Source organism: Sorex araneus, chromosome 11 (assembly GCF_027595985.1).
Source record: "Sorex araneus isolate mSorAra2 chromosome 11, mSorAra2.pri, whole genome shotgun sequence".
Classification (NCBI taxonomy): Eukaryota; Metazoa; Chordata; class Mammalia; order Eulipotyphla; family Soricidae; genus Sorex; species Sorex araneus.
Genome location: NC_073312.1, coordinates 32,358,851 through 32,376,383, shown reverse-complemented (window position 1 = coordinate 32,376,383; position 17,533 = coordinate 32,358,851). Strand labels below are relative to the sequence as shown.

General features: G+C 39.2%; 1 protein-coding gene across 1 annotated transcript in view; it reads left to right on the top strand.

Annotated features, from left to right (window-relative positions):
• LOC101541249 (cytochrome P450 2C19-like) overlaps window positions 1-16,207 on the top strand; it is a 39,402-nt gene extending 23,195 nt beyond the window's left edge. Inside the window, exons 8-9 of the mRNA XM_004607346.2 lie at window positions 15,009-15,150; window positions 15,863-16,207. Coding sequence (XP_004607403.2) covers window positions 15,009-15,150; window positions 15,863-16,044 — 324 coding nt within the window. The 3' untranslated portion in view covers window positions 16,045-16,207. The remainder of the gene's footprint in view (window positions 1-15,008; window positions 15,151-15,862) is intronic.
• The last annotated feature ends 1,326 nt before the right edge of the window (window positions 16,208-17,533 follow it).

Here is a 17,533-nt window from a genome sequence, read left to right as displayed (position 1 = left end):
AGATGTATGGTGTGCAGTTATACTCTCCCATTCATTTGGGTGCCTCATCATTTTAACATTGTTCCTTTCACTTAGGAAAAGGTCTGTAGTTTGATGAGATCACGTTTGTTAGTTTTACTTTTGTTTTTCTGCCAATTGCAATTGAGTAAAGAAAGTGCCCATAGGACAATATTTCCACTCCTATTTTTTCTATGTGTTTTGTTGTTTCTAGTCTTTTTTCATTTAATTTTATTTTTTAATCTTTATTGTCATTAAAATTATAAGAATATTACTTACATAATATTTGATGTTTTTTATTATTTTTTTCTGAATTTATTCTTTATTTGTTCATTCTTTTTTTATAATTTACTTTTTTAATTGAATCACTATGTTGAAAGTTACAAAGCTTTCAGGCTTAAGTCTCAGTTACATAATGCTCAAACACCCATCCCTTCACCAGTGCATATATTCCACCACCAAGAACCACAGTAAACCTCCCCTCCAGCCCCCCACCCCGCCTGTGTAGTTGATAAATTTCACTTTACTTTCTCTTTACTTTGATTACATACAAACAAAAAAACCTCACTATTATTGTTTGGAGCTTCCCCCCCAGAGTCGGACCTGCTGGAAAGGAAGCATTTGATAATTTGTTTTCCATTGCTGAGAATGAGGAGATATGAGATCGTGTGGCCACAGTAGCGGCCGTGAGGTTCTAGATTTCTGTATTTTAGTATTTTAGTGACTAAGTCCAGAGGGCTTTCTGCCAGAGGTTGCATCATTGCTAGCTCGTACCTCTCTGCTACTTTATATTCCACATATGAGTGCAATCTTTCTGTGTCTGTCTCTTTCTTTCTTCTGACTCATTTTACTCAACATGATATTTTCCATGTTGATCCAGTTATATGCAAATTTCATGACTTTATGCTTTCTAACAGCTGCGTAGTATTCCATTGTGTAGATGTAACAAAGTTTTTTAGCCAGTCACCTGTTCTCGGGCATTCGGTTTTTTTTTTCCAGATTCTGGCTATTGTAAACTGTGCTGCGATAAACATACAGGTGCAGATGTCATTTTGACTATACTTTTTTGTTTCTCCGGGGTATATTCCCAGGAGTGGTATTGCTGGGTCAAATGGGAGCTCAACTTCTAATTTTTTGAGAATCGACCATATTTTTTTCCAAAAGGGCTGAACCAGTCGACATTCCCACCAGCAGTGTAGGAGGGTTGCTTTCTCCCCACATCCACACCAATAGCGGTTGTTTTGTTCTTTTGGATGTGAGCCAGTCTCTGTGATGTGAGGTGGTATCTCATAGTTGTTTTGGTCTGCATCTTCCTGATTATTAGTGATGAAGAGCATTTTCTCATGTGCCTTTTAGCCATTCGTATTTCTTCCTTGAGAAAGTTTCTGTTCATTTCTTCGCCCCATTTTTTGATGGGGTTGGATATTTTCTTTTTGTAGAGGTCAACCAGTACTTTATATACCCTTGATATCAACCCTTTATCGGATGGGTATTGGGTGAATATCCTTTCCCATTCTGTAGATTGCCTTTATATTCTGGTCACTATGTCTTTTGCAGTGCAGAAGCTTCTTAGTTTAATATAGTCCCATTTGTTTATCTCTGTTTCTACTTGATTACTTAGTTCCGTGTCATCTTTGAAGATACCTTTAGCTTCAATATCGTGAAGGGTTTTGCCGACCTTGTCTTCGATGTACCTTATGGATTCTGGTCTGATGTTGAGCTGTTTAATCCATTTTGATCTGACTTTTGTGCATGGTGTTAGGTCGATGTCTAAGACCATTATTTTGTATGTGGCTGTCCAGTTATGCCAGAACCATTTGTTGAAGAGGCTTTCCTTGTTCCATTTCACATTTCTTGCCACCTTATCAAGGATCAAGTGAGGATATATTTTGAGTTGCATATAGGGATATTCCACCCTGTTCCATTGATCAGAGGCTCTGCCTTTGTTCCAGTACCATGCTGTTTTAATTGTTACTGCTTTGTAGTAAAGTTTGAAGTTGGGGAAGGTGATGCTTCCCATCGTCTTTTTCCCAAGAATTGCTTTAGCTATTCGTGGGTGTTTATTGTTCCATATGAATTTCAGGAGTGTTTGATCAATTTCTTTTAAGAATTTCATGGGTATTTTAATAGGAATCGCATTGAATCTGTATAGTGCTTTGGGTTGTATTGCCATTTTGACAATGTTAAGTCTTCCTATCCATGAGCAGGGAATATGTTTCCATTTACTCGTGTCCTCTTTTATTTCATTGAGTAGTTTTTTGTAGTTTTCCTTGTAGAGATCCTATACTTCCTTAGTTAGGCTGATTCCTAGGTACTTGATCTTCTGGAGCACAATTGTGAATAGGATTTTTTTAATGTCACTTTCCTCTGACTTGCTATTTGCGTATAGAAAGGCCATAGATTTTTGAGTATTGATTTTATAGCCTGAAACTTTGCTGTACAAGTCTATTGTTTCTAGGAGTTTCTTAGTGGAGGTTTTAGGGTTCTCTAGGCATAGAATCATGTCATGTGCAAATAGTGAGACCTTGATTTCTTCCTTTCCTATCTGGATGCCCTTAATGTCTTTTTCTTGCCTATTTGCTATTGCAAGTACATCCAGTACTATGTTGAACAGAAGTGGTGAGAGTGGGCATCCTTATCTTGTCCCTGATGTTAGAGGGAAGGCCTTTAGTGTTTCTCCATTGAGCATAATGTTTGCCATGGGTTTGTGGTAGATGGCTTCAACTATCTTGAAGAAAGTTCCTTCTAAACCTATTTTGGTGAGAGTTTTCATCATAAATGGGTGTTGGATCTTGTCAAATGCTTACTCTGCATCTATTGAAATGATTATATGGCTTTTATTTTTACTTTTGTTGAAATGATGGATTACGTTAATTGATTTCCAAATGTTAAACCATCCTTGCATCCCCGGGATGAATCCTACTTGATCGTGATTTTTTTTGTTGTTGTTTCTAATTTATTTATTTAGGTTTTCTTTTTTTTTTTAACAACACACAGTAAAAATTTATTCATATTAATAACTCCATTTGTCATGGGGGTTGTTGCTTAGATGTATGGGATGGCACATGCATGCTGGCTCTCTGAGGTTACACAGGGCTGGCTCTCTGAGGTTACGCAGGTGCTGGCTCTCTGAGGTTACTCAGGTGCTGGCTCTCTGAGGTTACGCAGGTGCTGGCTCTCTGAGGTTACTCAGGTGCTGGCTCTCTGAGGTTACGCAGGTGCTGGCTCTCTGAGGTTACGCAGGTGCTGGCTCTCTGAGGTTACTCAGGTGCTGGCTCTCTGAGGTTACTCAGGTGATGGCTCTCTGAGGTTGTGCCGGTGCTGGCTCTCTGAGGTTACACAGGGCTGGCTCTCTGAGGTTGCGCAGGGCTGGCTCTTTGAGGTTACTCAGGTGCTGGCTCTCAGAGGTTGCACAGGTGCTGGCTCTCGGAGGTTGCACAGGGTTGGCTCTCTGAGGTTACACAGGTGCTGGCTCTCGGAGGTTACACAGGGCTGGCTCTCTGAGAGAAAAGGCCTGCCGGTTCTCTGTGGATTGTGGCATCAAGATGGCGCCGAGGGTGGGTCGAGGGCGTGACTTCCGGCGGCCGGGACCACTCAGAGTTTGGGCTGGCGCCGCCCCACTCCAGTGGCCCCCGCGGCTCGGATCTGTCCCAGTCCCGAATCCTGGAGCCGTGTTAGTTGCTGCTCAGTGTCGCTGGGGTTCCATCCGGAGAAGGTGTGCAGGCGGCACCTCCTCCCTCCGGCCCCCCGGTGTTGCTGGCCCCGATTCGGGTCCGGAGCATTGTCCGGGCCGCGTTGCTCACCAGAATGCCTGCCGCTTCTCTGATCGTGATTTTTTTAATGAGTTATTGGATTCTATTTGCTAGTATTTTGTTGAGAATATTTGCATCCGTCTTCATCAGGGATATTGACCTGTAGTTTTCTTTGTTTCTGGTATCTTTGTTTGCCTTTGGTATTAGGGAGATATGAGCTTCATAGAAACTGTTTGGGAGGGTTTATATTTCTTCAATTTCCTTGAATAACTTGAAGAGAACTGGCAACAGGTCCTCTTTAAATATTTGAAAGAATTCGCTAGTGAATTCATCCGGGCCCGGGCTTTTGTTTTTGGGAAGACATTTGATAACAGTTTCAATTTCCTTGATATTAATGGATCTATTCAGGTATTCCAAGTCATCTTGATTCAGCTTTGGGAGATTGTAGAAATCAAGGAATTTGTCCATTTCTTTTATGTTCTCTTGTTTCATGGCATAGAGATTTTCAAAGTAGTCTCTGATGATCTTTTGAATTTCATTGGTTTCTGTTGTGATATCCCCCTTTTCATTTAAAATTCGGTTTATTAGGGTTCTCTCTCTTTATTTCTTTGTGAGTCTTGCTAGCGGTTTGTCAATCTTGTTTATTTTCTCAAAGAACCAGCTTTTTGTTTTATTGATCTTTCGGATTGTCTTTTGGGTTTCCCTATCGATAATTTCTGCTCTAAGTTTTATTATTTCTTTATTTCGGTCTGGCTTGGGTTCCTTTTGCTGGTCCTTTTCTAAGATCTTGAGCTGTGAAGTCAAGCTCTCTATGTAGGCCCTTTCCTCCCTCCTGAAAAATGCTTTCAGGGCTATAAATTTTCCCCTTAACACAGCTTTAGCCGCGTCCCATAAGTTCTGGTAGCTTGTGCCTTCATTCTCATTTGTTTCAAGGTATCTTTTGATCCCTTCCTTGATTCCCTTTTTGATCCACTTATTGTTCAACAGGTAATTGTTTAATTTCCAGGTGTTCGATTTGGTGCTTCGTGTTTCTGTGTGCTTAGCTTCTATTTTCAGTGCATCATGGTCCAAGAAGATGGTTGATACAATTTCTATCTTGCAGATTCTGTTGAGGTATGTTTTGTGACCCAGCACGTGGTCTATTTTGGAGAATGTTCCATGTGCACTGGAGAAAAATGTATATTCTTTCTTTTTGGGGTGTAAAGCCCTGTATAGGTCTATAAGCCCTCTCTCTTCTATTTCTTCCTTCAGGGCCATTGTTTCCTTGCTGAGTTGTGTTCTTGTTGATCTATCCAGATGTGATAAAGCGGTGTTGAAGTCTCTGACTACTATTGTGGTGCTAGTGATGTCCTCCTTAAAGTTTGTTAGGAGTTGCTTCAAATATTTAGCTGGTCGCTCGTTAGGTGCGTATACGTTTTCTTTTTTTTTTTTTTTTTTTTTTTTTTTTTGCTTTTTGGGTCACACCCCAGCGATGCTCAGGGGTTACTCCTGGCTTTGCACTCAGGAATTACTCCTGGCGGTGCTTGGGGGACCATATGGGATGCCGGGGATCGAACCCGGGTCGGCCGCGTGCAAGGCAAACGCCCTACCCGCTGTGCTATCGCTCCGGCCCCCAAGGTGCGTATACGTTTAAGAGTGTGATTTCTTCCTGTTGTATGTATCCCTTCATGAATAGAAAATGACCGTCACTGTCCCTTCTAATTTTTTTTAATCCTGAAATCTATATTGTTAGATACGAGTATGGCCACCCCAGCTTATTTGAGGGAGTTGTTTGATTGTAGGATTGTTTTCCAGTTTTTGACTTTGAGTCTGTGTTTGCTCTGACTGTTCAGGTGTGTTTCTTGTAGGCAGCAGAAAGTTGGGTTTAGTTTCCGAATCCATTTTGCTACTCTGTGTCTCTTGATTGGTGCATTTAGGCCATTGACATTGAGAGAGATTATTGTCATGGGATTATGTGCCATCTTTCTGTAGGGTTTGTTGTTCTTGTTAGGGTTTTCCTTTGTCTTATAGCAGCCCCTTTAGACCTTCTTTTAGGCTTGGCTTTGAGTCTATGAAGTTCTTGAGTTGTTGTTAATCTGAGAAATAGTGTATGGTTCCTTCGAGTTTAAGTGAGAGTTTAGCCAGATAGAGTAATCTTGGTGAGACGTTCATTTCGTTGAGTTTTTTCACTATATCCCACCATTGTCTTCGGCCTTGGAGGGTTTCCTATGATAGGTTCTGCTGTAAATCTAAGGAGTGATCCTTTGTATGTGATTTCCTTCTTTGACCTTGCTGCTTGCAGTATTGTGTCTCTATCCACGATGTCCATCATTCTAACTGTGATACATCTTGGAGTTTTTCTGTTAGGGTCTCTTTTGGCTGGCACCCTTCTGAATCTGTATGTCTGCATTATCCAGCTCTGGGAATTTCTTAGCAATGATGTCTTTAACTGTGTTTTTTTTTCGTTGGGATTAGTTCCCTGTGGTTCTGGTACACCCATGATTCTTATATTGTTCCTTTTGAGGTTGTCCCCTAGGACTCTGATTCGCCCTAGAGCCATCTTTATGTCTTTTGCCATTATTTGTTGTTGTTTGTAAGCTTTGTGCAGGTCATCTTCAAGCTCACTGATTCTGTCTTCTGCTGCAGTCATTCTACTTTTGAGGGCTACTAGTGAGCTTTTTATTTCATCTACCAATTTCTTTAATTGTGTGACTTCTGTTCATAGGTTTGAAATTTCTGCTCTCATTTCTTCTGTATTTCTTGGTGGTCCGTTCCAAGGCTGTGTTCATATCCTCCCTTAGTTTACTAATTGTTTGTTCCATGGTTGTGTTCATATCCTCCCTTAGTTTATTGGTTGTCTGTTCCATGGTTGCTTTGAGTTCCTCGACCATCTTCACAATTTCATCTCTGAATTCTTTATCTGAGAGGAGGTTGTATTTGTGGGTGATCTGTATTGAGGTTTCTGGAATCTCTTCATTTTCTGTTTGTGGCGGGTTTTTTCGATGTTTCTTCATGTTGTTATGGAACGATAGAGGTGAAATCTCCTGATTCTATATCACTATTCCTCTTGCTCCAGGAGGGGACTGTAGGCGAGTTAAATCGATAATGGTAATCTTTCCCCCCTTCTAGAATAATTCCTTATATTACTGCGATATTCCTAGTTTATGTAGGGCTTCTAGTCAAGGCTTGAGGCTATGATCTGTTTATGAGAGCTTTGTGTACCTTCTTGTATTCCTGACACTTTTTCTGGAATTAGGATGGGTTAATGGCTTATTGGCATATAGTGATTGAGATGGCCAGCTTATTTGAGTACATAGATCATAGAGATTTGTGACCTAATGTGCAGTATAGGAGAGGGGGAAAAATAACTGCAGCCGCCTTAGGGGGCGCTGCTCTGAAAATAGGCCACGCCCTTTTAGGCCACGCCCCCTGACGTAGGGGACACTCCCCCACCAGCCAATGGGCTGGACGCAGGTGGCAGGAGGACTGGGATCCCCGCCCTTGCAGACCCCCAGGCTGGGCGGATCTGGCGTGAGAGTTCTTTTTTTTTTTTTAAATTTATTTTATTGAATCACCAAGTGGAAAGTTACAAAGTTCTCAGGCTTATATCTCAGTTACACAATGCTCAAACACCCATCCCTTCACCAGTGCCCATATTCCACCACCAATAAAAACAAAAACAAAAGCAAAAACAAACCAAAACAAAAACAGTATACATCCCACCCCTCACCCCCCAACCCACCCCATACGTGAGTGATAATTTCACTTCCTTTTCTCTTTATCTTGATTACATTCCAGATTTCAACACATAACTCACTATTGTTGTTAGAGTTTCAAAACAGACTCACTATTTTTGTTGGAATTTATCCCCTAAGAATACAGCTCTATTAACAGGGAAATATTTGATAATAAGTTTTCCACTGATGAGAATGAAGAGATAAAATGTTGCGCGGCCGCTACTGCGGCCGTGCCGTTTACAATTTCTGTATTATAGTAATTAAGTCCGCGAAGATTTAAGTTGGAAAATGAATCATTTCTCTTCCTGGAACAGCATGTAGCCAAAGTTAGTTCACAGTCTCCATACATGGGTGCAAGCACTTGCTGGAACCCCAAATCCTAAAGCTGTCTCTGGTTCCCGCTCGTTCCACATCCACCAGCTGTGCAGAGGCAAGGGCACCCGGGCCGAAACCCGGCCGGCCAGAGCCGAGCACCGGCCACGGCTGGGGCTGCCCCGGTATCCCGCGGCTGTTTCAAGTTCAAAGCACACATTTTTTTTTTGGCGTGAGAGTTCTTTCAGAGGGGTGGGAAGAAGAGGGCAGGATCCGGAGTCTGTTTCTAGTCTTATATGCAATACCATAATCTATTTTGAGGTAATTCCTATTTGGTGTTAGGCAGTGGGCTACTTTGATTCTTTCTTTCTTTCTTTCTTTCTTTCTTTCTTTCTTTCTTTCTTTCTTTCTTTCTTTCTTTCTTTCTTTCTTTCTTTCTTTCTTTCTTTCTTTCTTTCTTTCTTTCTTTCTTTCTTTCTTTCTTTCTTTCTTTCTTTCTTTCTTTCTTTCTCTCTCTTTCTTTCTTTTTCTTTCTCTCTCTCTTTCTCTCTCTTTCTTTCTTTCTTTCTTTCTCTCTCTCTTTCTTTCTTTTTTCTTTCTTTCTTTCTCTCTTTCTCTTTCTTTCTTTCTTTCTTTCTTTCTTTCTCTCTCTCTTTCTTTTTTCTTTCTTCTTTTTTTCTTTATTTTCCTTTTTCCTTCTCTCTTTCTTTTTCTTTCCTTCTCTTTCTTTCTTTCTTTCTCTCTCTCTTTTTCTTTCTTTTTTCTTTATTTTGTTTTTTCCTTCTCTCTCTTTCTTTCTTTTTCTTTCTTTTCTTCTTTCCCTCTCTCTCTCTTCCTCTTTCTTTCTTTCTTTCTTTCTTTCTTTCTTTCTTTCTTTCTTTCTTTCTTTCTTTCTTTCTTTCTTTCTTTCTCTCTTTCTTTCTTTCTATTCCTTTCTTTCTTTCTTTCTTTCTTTCTTTCTTTCTTTCTTTCTTTCTTTCTTTCTTTCTTTCTTTCTTTCTTTCTTTCTTTCTTTCTTTCTTTCTTTCTTTCTTTCCTTTCTTTCTTTCTTCTTTCTTTCTTTCTTTCTTTCTTTCTTTCTTTCTTTCTTTCTTTCTTTCTTTCTTTCTCTTTCTTTCTTTTTTTCCTTCCTTCCTTCCTTCCTCCTTCCTTCCTTCCTTTCTTCTTCCTTCCTTCTTCCTTCACTTCCTTCCTTCCTTCCTTCCTTCCTTCCTTCCTTCCTTCCTTCTTCTTTCTTTCTTTCTTTCTTTCTTTCTTTCTTTCTTTCTTTCTTTCTTTCTTTCTTTCTTTCTTTCTTTTTAATTTTTTATTAGTGAATCACCGTGAGGGTACAGTTGCAGATTTACATATTTTCAGGCTTGTGTTTTGGTCATAAAATGCTCGAGAACTCATCTCTCCACCAGTGCCCATTCTCCACCACCGATGATTCCAGTATCCCTCCCACTCCCCAATCCCATCCCTCCCCACCCCACCCACCCCACCTCTGTGGTAGGGCATTCCCTTTTGTTCTCTCTCTCCTTTTGTGTGTTGTGTTTGCAATAGGGGTATTGAGTGGCCATTGTGTTCAATCTATAGTCTACTTTCGGCACGCATCTCCCATCCCGAGCAGGTCCTCCAACCACACATTACTTGGTATTCCCTTCTGTATCTGAGCTAGCCTTTTTCCCTAGCATGTGAGGTCGGCTTCCAAGTCATGGAGCAAACCTCCTGGTACTTATTTCTACTATCCTTGGGTGTTAATCTCTTATTCCGTATTTTATGTTCCACAGGTGAGTGCAATCTTTCCATGTATGTCTCTCTCCTTCTGACTTATTTCACTTAGAATGATATTTTCCATGTTGATCCACTTATAAGCAAAGTTCATGACTTCATCTTTTCTAACAGCTGCATAGTATTCCATTGTGTAGATGTAACAAAGTTTCTTTAACCAGTCATCTGTTCTAGGGCACTCTGGTTTTTCCAGATTCTGGCTATTGTAAACAGTGCTGCGATGAACATATAAGGGCAGATGTCATTTCGACTATACTTTTTGCTTCTCCGGTATATATTCCCAGAAGTGGTATTGCTGGGTCAAATGGAAGCTCAATTTCTAATTTTTTTGAGAAGGGTCCATATTGTTTGCCAAAAGGGCTGAACCAGTCGGCACTCCCACCAGCAGTGTAGAAGGGTCCCTTTCTCCCCACATCCATGCCAACACTGTTTCCTTTTGTTCTTTGGATGTGTGCCAGTCTCTGTGGTGTTATGTGGTATCTCATACTTGTTTGATCTGCATCTCCTGATAATTAGCGATGAAAAGCATTTTTTCATGTGGCTTTTGGCCATTTGTATCTCTCCTTGAAAAGTTTCTGTTCACTTCTTTGCCCCATTTTCTAATGGGGTTGGATGTTTTCTTCTTAGGGACTTCAACCAGTACCTTATATACCCTTGATATCAACCCTTATCAGATGGGTATTAGGTTAATATTCTTTCCCTTTCTGTAGATTGTGTTTGTATCCTGGTAACTGCATCTTTTGCGTGCAGAAGCTTCATAGTTTAATATAGTACCATTTGTTTATCTCTGTTTGCACTTGCTTGGCCAGTGGCGTGTCATCTTTGAAGATACCGTTGGCTTCAATGTCATGAAGGGTATTGCTGGCCTTGTGTTCATTGTACCTTAGGGATTCTGGTCTGATATTGAGGTGTTTAATCCATTTTTATCTGACTTTTGTGCATGGTGATAGGTGGAGTTATAAGCCCATTCTTTTGCATGTGGTTGTCCAGTTATGCCAGCACCATTTGTTGAAGAGGCTTTCCTTGTTCCACTTCACATTTCTTGCTCCCTTATCAAAGATTAGATGATCATACATTTGAGGTTGTGTGTAGGGATGTTCCACCCTGTTCCATTGGTCTTCGGCTCTGCCTTTGTTCCAGCCCATGCTGTTTTAATTGTTACTGCTTTGTAGTAGAATTTAAGGTTGGGGAGGTGATGCCTCCCATAGTCTTTTTCCAGTCCCATGCTGTTTTAATTGTTACTGCTTTGTGGTAGAATTTAAGATTGGGGAGGTGATGCCTCCCATAGTCATTTTCCCAATAATTTCTTTTGTTATCCATGGGCGTTTTTGGTTCCATATGAGTTTCAGGATTGCTTGATACATTTCTTTGAAGAATTTCATGGGTATCCTTATAGGGATTCATTGAATCTTTATAATGCTTTGGGGCGTATAGACATTTTGAAAATGTTGATTCTTCCTATACATGAGCAGGGAATATGTTTCCATTTCATCATGTCCTCTTATTTCATGGAGTAGCATTTTATAGTTTTCTTTGTAGAGGTCCTTTACTTCCTTAGTTAAGCTGATTCCGAGGTACTTGATTTTCTGGGGCACAATTGTGAATGGGATTGCTATTTTCATGTCTCTTTCCTATCTCATTGTTTGCATATAGGAAGGCCATGGACTTTTGGGTATTGATTTTATAGCCTGCGACTTTATTGTAGAAGTTTACTGTTTCTAAGTGTTTCTTGGTAGAGGCTTTAGAATTCTCTAGATATAATATCATATCATCTGTGAATATGAGAGTTTGATTTCTTCTTTTCCTATCTGGATGCCCTTAATATCTTTTTCTTGCCTAACTGCTATTTCAAGTGCTTCCCGCACTATATTGAACAGAAGTGGTGAGAGTGGACATCCTTGTCTTGTCCCTGGTCTTAGAAGGAAGGCCCTTAGTTTTTCCCCATTGAGGATAATGCTTACCATGGGTTAGTGGTAGATGGCTTTGACTATCTTGAGGAAATTTCCTTCAAAACTCGTTTTGGTGATAGTTTTAGTTATTCACGGGTGTTTTATCTTGTCAAATGCTTTCTCTGTTAACTATTGACATGATCATATGGTTTTTATCTTTACTTTTCTTGATAAGATGGATTATGTTGATTGGTTTTCGAATTTAAACCATCCTTGCATCACCGGATGAATCCCACTTGGTCATGGTGTATGATGTTTTTGATTAGTTGTTGGATTTAATTTGCTAATATTTTGTTGAGAATCTTCGCATAAGTGTTCATCAGGGATATTGATCTATAATTTTCTTTGTTATTGGTGTCTTTGTTTTCTTTTGGTGTTAGGGAGATATGTGACTCATAGAAACTGTTTGGGAGAGTTCCTGTTTCTTCAATTTCCTGGAAAAACTTGAGAAGTGCTGGCAACAGGTCCTCTTTAAATGTTTGCAAGAATTTGCTAGTGAACATCTGGACCTGGGCTTTTGTTTTTGGGAAAACTTTTGATTACAGTTTGAATTTCCTTGATATTAATGGGTCTATTCAGGTATTCCAAGTCTTCTTGGTACAGTCTTGGGAGATTGTAGGAATCAAGGAATTCATCCATTTCTTTTAAGTTCTCTTGTTTCAGACTTTCAAAGTAGTTTCTGATGATTTTTTGAATTTTATTGGTATCTGTTGTGATGTCCCATTTTCATTTCTGATTCAGTTTATTAGGATTCTCTCTCTCTCTCTTTCTTCGTGAGTTTTGCTAGTAAACCACTAGGCAATCTTGTTGTTTGTTTTTTTTTTTTTTTTCTGAAAGAACCAGCTCTTGGTTTCATTGATCTTTCAGATTCTTTTTTTTTATTTTTTTGTTTCCATGTTGTTAATTTCTGCTCTAAGTTTTGTTATTTCTTTCGTTCTATCTGGTTTGGGTTACTTTTGCTTGTCCTTTTCTAAGGTCTTGAGCTGTGAAGTCAAGCTATCTATGTAGGGCCTTTCTTTCTTCCTGAGAAATGTTTTCAGAGTTATAAATTTTCCCCTTAACACAGCTTTAGCTGTGTCCCATAGGTTTTGGTAGCTCGTGTATTCATTCTCATATGTTTCGAGGTATCTTTTGATTTCTTCCTAGATTTCCTTCCTGACCCACTCATTGTTCAATACTGAGTTGTTTAATTTCCAGGTGTTTGATCTGGTTCTCTGCATCTGTGTGTGATTAGCTTCTATATTCAGCTCATTGTGGTATGAAAAGATAGTTGATACAATTTCTATCTTCCTGATTCTATTGAGGAATGTTTTGTGACCCAAAACATGGTATATTTTGGAGAATGTTCCATGTGCACTGGAATAGAATGTGTATTCTTCCTTTTTGGTGTGTAAAGCCCTGTATAGATCTATTAGCCCTCTATCTTCCATTCCTTCCTTTAGAGCCAGTGTTTCCTTGCTGAGTTTTGTTCTTGTCGATCTATCCAGAGGTGATAAGGTGATGTTGCAGTCTCCAACTACTTTTGTGGTACTAGCGATGTCCTCCTTAAAGTCTTTTAGCAGTTGCTTAAGTATTTAGCTGGTCGCTCATTAAGTGTGTATACGTTTAAGAGTGATTTCTTCCTGCTGTACATATCCCTTGATAAATAGAAAATGACCTTCACTGTCCCTTCTAATCTTTTTCAACCTGAAATCTATGTTTTCGGATACTAGTATGGCCACCCCAGTTTTTTTGAGGTAGTTGCTTGCAGGATTGTTTTCCATTTTTTGACTTCGAGTCTGTGTTTGCTCTGACTGTTCAGGTGTGTTTCTTGTAGGCAGCAGAACGTTGGGTGTAGCTCCGGAATCCATTTTGCCACTCTGTGTCTCTTGATTGATGCATTTAGGCTATTGATATTGAGAGAGATCATTGTCATGGAGTTTTGTGCCATCTTTCTGTAGGGGTTTGTTGTGCTTGTAGGGGTTTTTCTTTTCTTACAGAAACTCCTTTAATCCTTCTTTTAAATTTGGTTTTTAGTCTATGAAGTTCCTGAGTTGTTGTTTATTTGTGAAATAGTGTATTGTTCCTTCGAGTTTGAGTGAGAATTTAGCTGAATAAAGTATTCTTGGTGAGGTGTTCATTTCGTTGACTTTTTTCGCTATGTCCCACCTTGTCTTTGGGCTTCAAGGGTTTCCTTTGATAGGTCTGTTGTAAATCTAAGGGGTTCTCTTTTGTATGTTTTGTATGATTTCCTTCTTTGACCTTGCTGCTTGCAGTATTGTGTCTCTATATGTGGCATTCATTATTCTGACTATGATATGCCTTGGAGTCTTTTTATTAGGGTCTATTTTAGCCGGAAACTTTCGAGCTCCTTGGATCTGGATGCCTGCATTAATCAGCTCTGGAAATTTCTTAGCAATGATGTCTTTACCTGTATTTTTTTCATTGAGATTACTTCCCTGTTCTTCTGGTACTCCAATGATTCTAATGTTATTTCTCTTGAGGTTATCCCCTAGGACTCTAATTTGCCATAAAGTCATTTTGACGTCTTTGCCATTATTTGTTGTTGCCTGTAATCTTTCTGCAGCTCAAATTCAAGCTCACTGATTCTGTCTTCAGTGATAGTCATTCTACTATAAGGGTACCTACTGAGTTTTTTATTTCATCTATCTATTTCTTTATTTGTGTCACTTCTGTTCGTAGCTTTGAAATTTCTGCTCTCATTTTTTGCTGTATTTTCTTAGTGGACTGTTCCAATGCTTCATTCATAGCCTCCCTTAATTTATCAGATGTCTGTTCCATGGTTGCTTTGAGTTCATTGACCATCTTCAAGATTTCTTCTCTCAATTCTTTTTCTGAGAGGTCGTATTTATTTGTGGGTAACCCCTGTTGAGGCTTCTGGAATCTTTTCTTCATCCTCTCCTCATGATGGGGATTTTTGCTCTTTCTTCATATTGTTATGGAAATACAGAAGTAGAACCTTCCAGCTCTCTGTCCCTATTCCTTCTTGCTGCAAGAGTGGATTCTGGATGAACTAAGTTGATGATGGTGGCATTTTTCACCTTCTAGAATACTTCCTTACTTTCAGGCACTCCTCCTGGTTTATATGGGGCCTCCAGTGAAGACTTGAGACTACGCTCTCTTTATAAAGGGTTTGTGCAGCTTCTTATGTTCACTGACAGTTTTTTGTAAAATTAGAATAGGCTACTGGACTAATGGCATTTGGTGACTGAGATGGCCAGGGTGTTCTTCAAAGAAATAGGTTATACAGAATGTGATCTAATTCTGCAGAGCAGGGAAGGGAAAAAAATAACTGCGGCTGAGTTAGCGGCCGCCAGGGGCCTGGAACTGGGTCTCTGATGGGCCAGGCAGGGCAGAGAGGGTCGCAGACCTACTTTGATTCTTTGTAATCTCAGTATCCAGTTTTTCTAACATTTATTGAAGAGAAATCCCTTGCTGCTTAATATTATGCCGTATGTTTTATCCAGCTTTACAAATGCTTTATGACCCAGATTAGATGTGTTTTATTCCAGGGCACAACTGTAATTACATTACTGTCTTCTGTGTTGCATGACGAAAGAGAATTCCCGAAAGCAAAGGTGTTTGATCCAGGCCACTTTCTGGATAAGAGTGGAAAATTTAAGAAAAGTGACTACTTCTTGGCTTTTTCAGCAGGTATTAAAATTTATTTTCTTGGTACATCAGCAGTCAATTGACAATGGATTTGCTGACAATACAGAGTGCTCACTCTAGGGCTAGTAGAATAGTTCTTTGTTCATGATCAAGAACACAATCTTACTGCCCAAGCATTTTTCCCTTGTTCTGACACACCTTCATTATTGGGCCAGATCACTGATCTTTTGGAGAATTCATTCATTTCTTCCAAATTCAGAAAGAATTTTTGAAAAAATATGAAATATTAGAAAATTGCATTTTATAAAATGGGACAGTGTGAGATAAAACTTGAAATTTCATGATATATTGGAGATTATTTAGCATGAGTTTTGTTAAAGTAGGAAAAAGAGTCAGAAAAAATGGACAGATCATCTAATATCAAATTAGAAACAGAAAACACAGCTAATGTATTTGTTTCAAGAAAAATATTAATGGAATCCTTATATATGAAAGCAGGAGTTATAATGTAAAACTACTTTTCAAAGTTCTTCCTTTGTGTTTGTCTCAGTAACTGTTGAAAGAGCACCTTTAAAATAAGTTGTTAGGCAATGTATGTGTGTGTATGTGTGTACACTTTTCATCCATTTGTTAGACCATCATATTTTTTATTCACCCATTTAACCACTCTTTAAATAATTATTGCATATTTTCCCTCTGATATCCAGAAACAGGATTCAAGGACTAACTTTTCTTCGTATTTGTCTTTTTTCAGGTAAACGCTCATGTGCAGGAGAAAGCCTGGCCCGCATGGAACTTTTCTTATTCCTGACCACCATTTTACAGAAATTTAACTTGAAATCTGTGGTTGATCCCAAGGACCTTGATACTACCCCTGTTGTGAACGGATTGGTTTCTCTACCCCCTTCTTACAAGCTCTGCTTTGTTCCTCTGTGAGAAGAATAGATCACCTACTTCTTCTATGATTTTGTCTGAAAATCCCTCCATATAGGGCTTTGTTTACCTCCTTCCCTCTTTATCCTTTTCCTCAGATGCTATCTCTGATATCTCCTCCTCTTATCTGTCCATTGTCTCCAGATTAAAAGACATCCAGTGTTCATTAAAGATGGATTTTCAGAGTTTCACTTTAAAGCCATGTTATTTCCCCATACTCTGTAACATTTTTATGGTCATCACTGTCATTACTGTCATCCCATTGCTCAACAATTTGCTCGAGCGATCACCAGTAACATCTCCATTGTGAGACTTGTTGTTACTGTTTTTGGTGTATCAAATATGCCACCTGTGGCTTGCCAGGCTCTGCCGTGTGGGCGAGATACTCTCGGTAGCTTGTGGGGCTCTCAGAGAGGGACAGAGGAAACAAACCCTTGGTCGACTGCGTGCAGGGCAAACGCCCTACCCTCTGTGCTATTGCTCCAACCCTTATATGCTCATGCTTTCTAAAATTGAATCACAGCATCAATATGCTCATACCTTCAAAAATTGAAAATCAGCACTATAAAATTGAGCAAGGGATTAGTGTATGCCAATATACAGCAAATTTTTCTTATCATCTTCTAAATTTAAAAAATAAAATTTTATGAGCCAATTTTCAAACTTCCTTTTCTCTCTCCATAATGCAGGCAATAAACATAAAAATTAATCCAAAGGGTTTGGGGTTATGTTTGTCCTCATAATGACAGTCACAGAGAAGGACAAAGAGGATTAGTGTAGATGAGCTCTAGTGACTACATGCCTCCTGGAATTTCTTCATGTATCATCTTGGAAATGAAAGAAATTATGCACTGGAGAATTTTCATCCTGTTGGGAAAATATTGACAACAGTGTTCTAAAAGTGTTTATTTAGAGTTCTAGAAACACAAAACTAATTGATTGTTATAATCCAGAGTACTGGTTGCTTCTGAGGATTGTTTAGAAACAGGAATGAATGTGAGTTTTAGTAGAATAGGACTGTTGTCTACCAGAGAAATGAAATTTATCAAACCTGACTAAAGTGTATATTCAGCTTTTATCAGAAGACCTGGGAAACACCCATTAAGAGTATTCTTTGAGGATAATTCTAAAACAAAACAATTTGAAGTTCTTGAAAATAAGTCTTTTCTACATCATTTTATATGGATGAACATTTTCTTTTTTTTTAATTCTTTTATTGATTCACCATGTGGAAAGTTACAAAGCTTTCAGGTTTAAGTCTCAGTTATACAATGCTCAAACACCCATCCCTTCACCAGTGCACATATTCCACCACCAAGAATCACGATATACCTCTCCCCTTCCCCCCACCTCCCCAGCTCCCCACCCCGCATGTGTAACTGGTAAATTTCACTTTACTTTCACTTTACTTTGATTACATTCAATATTTCAACAAAAAATTTACTATTATTGATTTGGAATTTCTTCCCTCTAAAGTCGATCTGCTGAAAAG